This window comes from Lolium perenne, chromosome 7, assembly GCF_019359855.2.
Source record: "Lolium perenne isolate Kyuss_39 chromosome 7, Kyuss_2.0, whole genome shotgun sequence".
NCBI lineage: Eukaryota > Viridiplantae > Streptophyta > Magnoliopsida > Poales > Poaceae > Lolium > Lolium perenne.
Genome location: NC_067250.2, coordinates 42072033 through 42082419, shown reverse-complemented (window position 1 = coordinate 42082419; position 10387 = coordinate 42072033). Strand labels below are relative to the sequence as shown.

The 10387-nt window shown below is 46.1% G+C and overlaps 1 protein-coding gene across 1 annotated transcript; it reads right to left on the bottom strand.

The window, feature by feature from the left end:
- Positions 1-345: 345 nt before the first annotated feature.
- LOC127317709 (MADS-box transcription factor 55) lies at positions 346-6252 on the bottom strand. Its single transcript, XM_051348304.2, has 8 exons — positions 5826-6252; positions 3788-3869; positions 2480-2541; positions 2279-2378; positions 2150-2191; positions 1196-1237; positions 953-1086; positions 346-679 (listed from the first exon to the last, which is right to left on the bottom strand). Exons 1-8 carry the CDS (start codon positions 6005-6007, stop codon positions 664-666), a joined length of 660 nt encoding a protein of 219 aa, XP_051204264.1. The 5' UTR covers positions 6008-6252; the 3' UTR covers positions 346-663.
- Positions 6253-10387: the final 4135 nt, after the last annotated feature.

The window sequence follows — 10387 nt, the reverse complement described above, 5'->3', positions numbered from 1 at the left end:
TTTGATCATGTTGTTTGCACAAAAGTAACAAAATTTTATTTATGGATGCATATTATTTCAATTATTTACATCTTATTCAAGTCCACTTTGAATCCTCAATCCGATATGATCCGCATTGAATCCACATCAGATCATTATCCATTTCAATCCAAATTCGATAAAAAATATCGTAATGGATATGATCATATGAAAATAGTAATATCAGATCTAATCCGTTTACCACGCACGGAAGTTCTCCAGTTCAAACCCGGCTGACACTAGGCCAAATTCAAAGCTCACTCCAATACCCACCTTATTAGGCGATCCCAAGGACAAGGTTGTACGTCATCAACGCACACAAGAAACTGCGCCAATAAGCTTCTCATAAATATAAGTACACATAGCCATAAGAAACAGGCACGTAGTTCGCATGAATGATACGTGACGCAGGTCGAAGAAGCAGTACGTACACACAACTATGCTACAAGTTGAGTGAAGGCCCAAGCAAAGGTGAACAACTGCACCATACGCATGCAGACTTAACGATGACAATTCGGGTAAATTGATCTGGTTTCTAATATGGGACCATTCCAGTCAGTCTAGCTTGGGAGTCTCCACAGCATTGAGCAATCCTCTCTACCAAGGCAACTCCGTCGTCTTATCATGGTGGTCTCCTCATGATCCTTACTTCCAAGGCAACCTGTTCAGCATAGACAGGTTCAGCCGTAGAGAAGAAAATAATGGTTTCAGGTTAACATATCACATTGAAATGAGATTGTTCAGACATGTTTGCAGTTAAACCATGCGGATCCATCCCCAATTATCAGAGCTAATTACAAGATTTTAAGTATATATTTTTCTCGTATTTCGAGTTTAGAACTCCTTTTGGGGCTTCACATATGGTCAGGAATCAAGATGACAATTAAGCTTTAAATCTCTAGATAATTTCTAAGAAGTTCAAGATGAAACTCACGCTAGTTTCAGCGATATATCAGAACCGTCGTCATTGTCCTGCGAGCTTCCGGAATGTACTGCCGTCATCACAGATTCAGATGAAAGAACATCTTCAGTGATAGCCATCATGCCGGCCGTTGGCACCTGAGGCATCTACATAGAAGCACACGAACAGAATAAAAATCCACGTTCCACCACCACCCCAAGTTGCCTTACTTTTTATCTTCTAAAGATTAACTGTGTGCATCTAAGATCTTATTACTTGGTTTCTCAAGCGCATATTCTCTTCTGCCAGCTGTGTGCCCTACAAGAAAAAATAAATTGCATTATAAAATGTTTCTCTCGTATAAGTAGACCAAAATTTCAAAACCACGAGAACATCATTCTTCTGCAGAAGATATAGTGCTGCTGAAGATGGTGAAAACAGAAACAAAAAATGCAATGGAGGAACTACTCCATTGTAGTCATTTGCCGTGAACATTAATTTCCTCTAATTAAATAATTTAAAACAACAGAAAACTTCCCTACATCCGAATATACATACATAAAGCTCTCTGGGTCACAGATAACAGGTTCATGGAATGCTGAAAAATAGCATTCCCATGTATAACACAAGTTCTATTTCAAGGCAACGTTATAAGGCTCTACATCTTACTCCACAATAATTGAACGTTAACCTCTCTTGTACCAGATCATGCTGCTGAACCAACTTTTATGTATTGATTTGTCGCGCATGACATGCACACATCTAATATCAACCTCCATCTCTCTAGTACTACAAGGGACTACATTCGTATAACTATATATCAATATAGCTTGGAGTATATTAAAACTACCTGACGGGATTTAACTATTAATGGACCTACTAGCAATAAACCACGGTACGTGGAATCTCTATGTATTGAGGTAACTTGAGATTTAGAAACATAATGCCAAGACTATTACTACAATAGATTAGCTATATTCACATATAACCAATGCATCTCAAAGAATCAAATTGCTATGTCCATTCTTAGCTTCTTAAAGCACATGAAAATTTTCCACCTATTACATTCCTACACAGCTACACAAATTCAGGTAAACCCATTGCACTCGAAACTCAGAAGAAGCCACTAATATAATTTAATAATTTGCCGTAAGGGTACAACAAGGGATCTGGAGTGTTGTTTCCTGTTTCGAGAACAGTAAAAAAACAGAGTTCATATTAACTCCTCACCTTTTGTTGGAGGTCACTGATCTGTTGCATGAATTGTTGGTCCTGCAGAAACATTTCGCGTGAAACAACTGACATTTGTGCATGCAATGTAAACCTAGGTTAAGAAGAATTAAATTCAGAATACCCTACCTTTGTACAAAGCACCCTCTGTAGTCCTGTTTCAAGATCCTTTTCCATCTGCTGCAGTTCCCCAACACTCAGTCCCCCAAGTTCCTCACCTCTCATGTGTCTATAAATGTACAACATGACGTTGAAGGTAAACAATATTACCACTTTGCAGTAAACAAGTTTTACTTAATCGCACAAAGCCATAATGGAACAAAATATAACCTAAGGTGAAGACTTGCTTCAGCAAGTTTTTCATTCAAACTGTTATACTTGCTGTGCTCTACCTGAAAAGATGATACATCTGTAACTATTAGCATATTAATCACCAATGATTTTGGAGAAAATAGATGGAAGTGGTAAGAAAAAATAAAGTTTCTTTGATATTTATGCAGAGTTTGATTAGGGGATCCCAACTTTAATATTTAAAACAATAAAAAGTATTATTCAAAAAAGCATTAAATAACAAAAAACTATGTCAAGAAGATGCCGGAGAAATAAATTCATGGCTAGGGCCTGGCACGGCCAAGCCAGGAAATAATGGGCAAGAGAACCGATGTGGTGGCCTACTCGTGCAATACAACATATAAGATTCTTAGCGCCGTCGTGTGCATATCTCTCCTATTCAATGTGTTATCCAAGCAATTAGGTGCCGAGAGATGGTAGAACCTAGCTGATGGTGTGCTAGTTCCTTTGTTCTCTGGTTGCTCCATGTTGACCCCTTCAGTTCCGCCGATCTCCAGTAGCCTTTCAGACTTGGGAGGCGGGTGGAACGACATTAAGTTTTTTATGATGTTAATTTTGCATGTCCACAGTGGCGTCTTGACGAATAGGATGAGTTCGCATGAAAAAAGAATCAAGCGCTCTATGTTTGTCCTGGTGTGGACGACAGTACATCGGACATTATGTCAACAAAGTAACAATTTCAGAACCTGTCTTGCTGAAGGGGTGTTTCGGGGCCACAGTGTTCTCAAGATGTTGGTTTCTCAGTTGTTAATGGGGATGACACACGCAGATTTTGAAACCTAGGCTAGTCCAGCTTGCACATGTTTGGTTTTCTGCAGTTTCCTCACTGGATGCTTGGAGATAAGTAGAGATGCAAATATTGGTGCTAGAGAGAACAACTTCGAAGGACTTGAATGTAACTTCTAGTTTTAGCAGAGATACTCATTTAAAAAAAATTCTAGCTGAAATAGTTGGTTGCAATGCGTGTTTTAATTCCTCCGATGTGATGTAATTTATCTGTATAATGAATAAAGTTGGATTTTTTTCAAAATAAAAGATGCTTGTGCACTATAAAATGACTTTCTATTAACATTTATCTATGGTTATGGTTAACAAATTCCATAAATTCTTAATTACTAGACAACTAGAATGTAAGTGTATGCAATCCATACAGTTGTATGGGAAAAATAAAATTATTATTGTATGTGAGCCCACTAGGTTCTTCATATGAATATCTCCCTTCAACAATTAGTTAATTTCATAATTTTACAACGTAGATTCTACAAAAAAAAATACTACTATACATACATTCAAATCAAGTGCAGGCTTCTCTTGTGATTTCCCCAGGTTCTTTGAATGAGTACTATACTTGTCAATGATCTCGTCCATACTGTTTCACCAAAATAAAATCATATCAGTATTAGGACAGCTATAGGTTTACAGGAAATCAATCATTGCAAATATTTAACATATCAGCAATGCAAATAATCTTGTAAATGCAAAAGTTTCTAAGGTACAACAACATACAAGATGTAATATAGCTCAAAGGCATAATATAGTACATAGAAAAAAAAACCTGTATATCACCTACAGTAGCAACTATCCCAAGATCTGAAATACCCTCTTGGTTGCACGAAACTTGTTTGAGCTTTGTCAAAATTTAGATGTATCTAGATGCTATTTAGTGTTTTGATACACCCAAATTTTCAGAATTTTCACACAACTTTCATGGGACGGAGGGAGTAGTAAGAGATATTATCTATTACTACTTCAGATCTAATCTAATCTAGATCAAAAATTTGATCCTTGTATTGTACCGTGATCTAGTCTTGCAAAAAATGCCTTTCAATAAAAAAACCATTAATGCTATTTAGAACTCTCAATATTTTCTTTATACCATATAACAGATTTCTTAAGTCCTTTATATTAGCTTGAAGAAATGCCAAACTTAAAAAGATAAATTAACAAAAGAAACCTAACAAGGCATGTTCACAGTAAGATAAACTTTTGTTCAGCGAATGAGTTCACACTATTTGGCTAACCAAAAGATACATATTTCATAAATAAATTGAACTGTAGTAAAGATGTTAAACTCAGAAATGGATCTTGTTAGTCAGTCGTTCAATCTGTAACATGAAACTAGCTCCATCCCAGACAAAAGGGATTGAAGGTTACCATGAATAAATTGTTTACTAGACATAAAGGAGCGGACCCCTTCAGCAGAAATAGCTAGTTTTAAAAAAACAGATATACACTGGCAGATAGAATTCTTTTTTGAGACCATAAATAATACTCAGTAATTAATATATTTATTCTCGTCAATACTCAATAGGACATACAAAAATTACGCAATGTAAAATGCAATACACATACTTACAATAATATACCCCGTGCCATAGGGACTTGTAATTAATACTCTTAACCTGCTTTGACTGGCAGAAGGAAGGTGTCAAGTACTATGGTACAGGGGGAGTACTCCCATTATAATCTTCCCCTAGGTTATGATTACCCATGCAAGGCCACGTAACTGTACTTGAAATGTTATTTTTCTCTCCGGAGAGATCGATAATGGTAAGCAAAGGGCAGCACCCAAAGCCCAAAAATGTAACCCAATAGCAAACGCCTAGCCTAGAACTAGCACTACCAGTGGTGTACTAGACTATCGATCTACGGCTGCACAGAGCACGAAGGCCGAAGGGCACTACGCATACGGCCGGCGTGCCACCACATGAAATCACAGGAACGTACCACGAGTAGCAGATCGCCGGCGTGCCACCACATGAAATCACAGGAACGTACCACGAGTAACCGATCCAGATTCCAGAGAGATGGACATGCTTTCAGTTTACAATATTTTACTGACACAGAAAGAAGACGCGCGCGTGGGGAGCAGCGAAGTAACCGGGCCGGGCACAAGCATGTTCCCGCAGAAACAACGCGAACGGATCAAGGAAAAGTCGGAGATCGATCTGGTTCCTGTGCAGAAACTACAGTGAAAAAATTCCCCATTTCTCGGGCGAGAATGGAGAGCCTCCCAAATTGGCTCAAACAATCAAGGAGGCTGTGAGAGAACCGCTGTGTTCCAGTAGCACCATATGATATCGCAGCCAAATCAAAACCCTAGAGACGAAAGCGCCGGGAAGGGAGAGAGAGAGAGAGCCAACTATCTAGCTAGTGCATGGATGGATCCAGAGAATCCGCATCGACTCGGGGAACAAGAGATTAGTCAGGCAGATCTAACAAAAAAGCGAGAGAAGGGAGGAGAGGGTAGAACACAAAAGGAAATAGATATGTGGGAGAGATCGGATGAGAGGACGGGGAAAGAAGAAGAAGGAGGGGCGCGTGCCTGGAGCTTGCGAACTGGGAGAGCTTGCCGGTGGCGGAGAAGACGACGAGCGCGACGTCGGCGTCGCAGAGCACGCCGAGCTCCTCGGCCTTCTTGAAGAGCCCGCGCCTCCGCTTGGAGAAGGTGACCTGCCGCGCTGCCGCGCTCTCTATCCGCCGTATCTCCCGCCTCTCCCGCGCCATCTCGCCCTGACCGGCCGCCGGGAAACCTCAACGCGCACGCGCACCGCCGCCGCCGCCCTCTTGGCCGCACGAGCAAATGAGTAGATTTAGACTGCTCTCCGCCGTCTGTGGCCGTGGGTGTGCGCGTAGTATATAAACGGCGAGTCTCCAATGAGGGCGAGGTGAGGGATCGAGGGGTAGCGACGGGAAAGGAGGCGAGGTGAGGTGAGGTGAGGGGTGGGCAGCCCTCCCCGCTGCGCTGCGCTCCCATTGGCAGGCGAGGGGAGCCCAAACAGTAAGCAGGCGATTAACAAAAGCGGAGGGGGCGCGCGATCGGTCGAGCCGCACCGGTCCTTGTTTACCCCGGAAAATATCCTCTCGTCTACGGCGGGGTCTGGGTCTGGGTCTGGGTCTGGGAGGGAAAAGGGTAACCGCGTCTCCTGATATGGAAAGGCGGCGAGGTTGGCGGAGGAGGCCGGGGATCTACAGTACTGCCCGCGCCGGATTCCCTGTTCCGTCGCGCGCGGAACCGTGTGGCTGCGCCTGTGCTGTGTGCTGCCCGGCCGGCGACGTATGCGCGGCGGGGGATCATGTCGGCTCGATCTCGATGTCCATTACTCCGTGATCAGCGAAATTACGCAATAATCGATCGCGACAGGGCCGGGGAAACTTGGCTTTCTTGGCAGCTGGGTGGTGCTAGTTAATCTCGTTCCTGTACTTGACTGGGACGCGTCGTGGAGGACGTACGACGGGGAGAGTGACCGGCCGATGGATTCGTGGTCGTGGCTGCAGGGCTTCTCTCTGTGTGTGGGGGTCGTGTTGTGTCATGTGTGTCACCTCCTTGCTCGCTGTGCTGTGACTGTGAGTGGGAGGTGCTACACAGCTCGCTGCCGCAGCGTTTTCTCATTCTCATTGGCCGATCATGCGTGTAGCCGCAGCGTCTCCACTGTAGAAGAATAGGGCCGAGTTCTCACGCACTCTCACTCAGTCTCACAGGAGAAGCCTGCGTTGTGCCCTACAGTAGCTTAGGGCAAGCATGCATGTCAGCACATGTTCTCCTAGTATTGTTTTTTTATTTACAAACCTGATCTTTTTTTTTAAGAAACCAATGCCTCATCTATATCGAAATCCAATTCCCGACCTGCGGCGCCAACCAAGGATGGAGACGAAGTTGTGCATGTTGGAGCCAAGGGTTTTCGGCACAGAATGGCTCTAGGGGTTCGATGCGATTGCCATTAGCGCGTTGATTCTGTTTCGGCGCCTGGAATCCTTGGTGCCGACCTGCACAATTTTGGTTTCGTTCTCGCCGACCCCACTCCAGGGGTGCATCTTCAGCCGTGTCTCCCAAAGCAATTTGAGGCGCGCCGGACCAAAAACCATTCCAGCCGCGTCCCCTAAAGCCCAGTTTTATCTGGCGACCGATACGGTGTCCGGTGCCCCGAGCCCGTCCCCGTCCCACAGGGACGCTCCGGGCACGCCGGACACAAAGAAAAGCGAGGCGAACCGACGCGGGCCCGACGCGTCAGCGGCTCGGAAGGCTAAAACCCCGTCGCCTACCTTTGGTCAAGCGGCGTTAATGACGTCCCTATTTTCCCAGGCGACGCAGAGACGCGTCTCGTCGTGCATGGCCGTGTGGCCGTCCGCTCCGGCGTTATTGCAGGCAAGCACCCCGCTGCCGCCGCTGTACATTAAGACGCCCTGCAGTTCGTCCCAATTTCTCACCTCTCCCAAACCTTCTCGTCGCCGCCTCCCCCTTGCAGATCTTCTCCTCGCCGCTCCAAAAATGTCGACCTCGTCCTCCCGTAAGATCGCCGCGGCGAACGGCTTCGGTCGCGGCAGCCTAACCGTCGCGGAGGCGTGGGCGTTGTACCACGCCGGCTATACAGTCCCGTCGGACATGCGGCTGCCAAGCAACGGCGGCTGGAAGATGGCCGTGATCGGCATTGGCGTCCTGCCGCTGCCGAAGCCGGACACGGACCAATGGAGGGATGGCATCAGGGCCCGGCGGGCTCAACTCACCGCCGCCGAGCGGCAGGATCCGACGTGGGCGGCCAACAACAACGAGGACTGGTGGAAGACGTACTTCAAGGCGAAGTACGACGTCGAGATGCACAACACCCAGTGGCTCGTCGGTGGGCCCAACAGCTAGAACAAGGATGGCCGCGCCCTGTTCTGGGGCGTTCCGGGGCGCACCTCGAGAACGTCATCCGCGGCATCCGCAACGGCGCTCCAAGGTTGGAGACGCCGTCGTCACCGCCACCGTCTCCTCGAGGAGGACCACCGCAATGGCAGCCGAGGAGGACGACGTACTCGTCCTCCTCGCACTCTTCTTCCTCAGGACCGGCGCGATCGACGCCTTCCTCGTCGTACCGCTCGGCGCCCTACACCGTCCCCAAAGGGGTGGTGAAGGAGGAGCCGGCGACGCCCGTCAACACGAGGCGTGGCGGCAGCGGCAGCAAGGGAGGCGCGGCGGCGCCCTCCTCATCCCGAAGCCGGAGGTGAAGGAGGAGCCGGAGGAAGCGTCGCAGGCGCCGCTGCTGGCGGAGTACGAGCGGCAGCAGCGGCTCATCGCCAGCAGCGACGACCCCGAGGACTGCTGATGGCGTGTAAGACACACGTCCGTTGGGAACCCCAAGAGGAAGGTGTGATGCGTACAGCAGCAAGTTTTCCCTCAGTAAGAAACCAAGGTTATCGAACCAGTAGGAGCCAAGAAGCACGTTGAAGGTTGATGGTGGCGGAGTGTACTGCGGCGCAACACCAGGGATTCCGGCGCCAATGTGGAACCTGCACAACACAATCCAAGTACTTTGCCCCAACGTAACAGTGAGGTTGTCAATCTCACCGGCTTGCTGTAACAAAGGATTAGATGTATAGTGTGGAAGATGATGTTTGCAAAGAACAGTAAAAACAAGTATTGCAGTAGATTGTATTCGATGTAAGAGAATGGACCGGGTCCACAGTTCACTAGTGGTGTCTCTCCAATAAGAATTAGCATGTTGGGTGAACAAATTACAGTTGGGCAATTGACAAATAGAGAGGGCATAACAATGCACATACATATCATGATGAGTAGTGTGGAATTCAATTGGGAATTACGACAAAGTACATAGACCGCTATCCAGCATGCATCTATGCCTAAAAAGTCCACCTTCAGGTTATCATCCGAACCCCTTCCAGTATTAAGTTGCAAACAACAGATAATTGCATTAAGTATGGTGCGTAATGTAATCAACACAAATATCTTTAGACAAAGCATTGATGTTTTATCCCTAGTGGCAACAGCACATCCACAACCTTAGAACTTTCATCGTCACCGTCCCCAGATTAAATGGAGGCATGAACCCACTATCGAGCATAAGTACTCCCTCTTGGAGTTACAAGTATCAACTTGGCCAGAGCCTCTACTAGCAACGGAGAGCATGCAAGATCATAAACAACACATAGATGATAGATTGATAATCAACATAACATAGTATTCCATATTCATCGGATCCCAACAAACGCAACATGTAGCATTACAAATAGATGATCTTGATCATGTTAGGCAGCTCACAAGATCGAACAATGATAGCACAATGAGGAGAAGACGACCATCTAGCTACTGCTATGGACCCATAGTCCAGGGGTGAACTACTCACACATCAATCCGGAGGCGATCATGGCGATGAAGAGTCCTCCGGGAGATGATTCCCCTATCCGGCAGGGTGCCGGAGGCGATCTCCTGAATCCCCCGAGATGGGATTGGCGGCGGTGGCGTCTCTGCAAGGTTTTCCGTATCGTGGCTCTCGGTACTGGGGTTTTCGCGACGAAGGCTTTAAGTAGGCGGAAGGGCAGGTCAGGGGGACTCACGAGGGTCCCACACAACAGGGCGGCGCAGCCCCACCCTTGGCCGCGCGGCCCTGGTGTGGCGGCGCCTCGTGGCCCCAATTCGCGATCCTTTCGGTCTTCTGGAAGCTTCGTGGAAAAATAAGACCCTGGGTGTTGATTTCGTCCAATTCCGAGAATATTTTCTTACTAGGATTTCTGAAACCAAAAACAGCAGAAAACAGCAACTGGCTCTTCGGCATCTCGTCAATAGGTTAGTGCCGTAAAATGCATAAATATGACATAAAGTATGTATAAAACATGTGAGTATCATCAATAAAGTAGCATGGAACATAAAAAATTATAGATACGTTTGAGACGTATCAAGCATCCCCAAGCTTAGTTCCTACTCGTCCTCGAGTAGGTAAACGATAACAAAGATAATTTCTGAAGTGACATGCTATCATAATCTTGATCAATACTATTGTAAGCATATGTAATGAATGCAGCGATTCGAAGCAATGGTAAAAGCAATGAGTAAACAACTGAATCATATAGCAAAGACTTTTCATGAATAGTACTTTCAAGATAAGCATC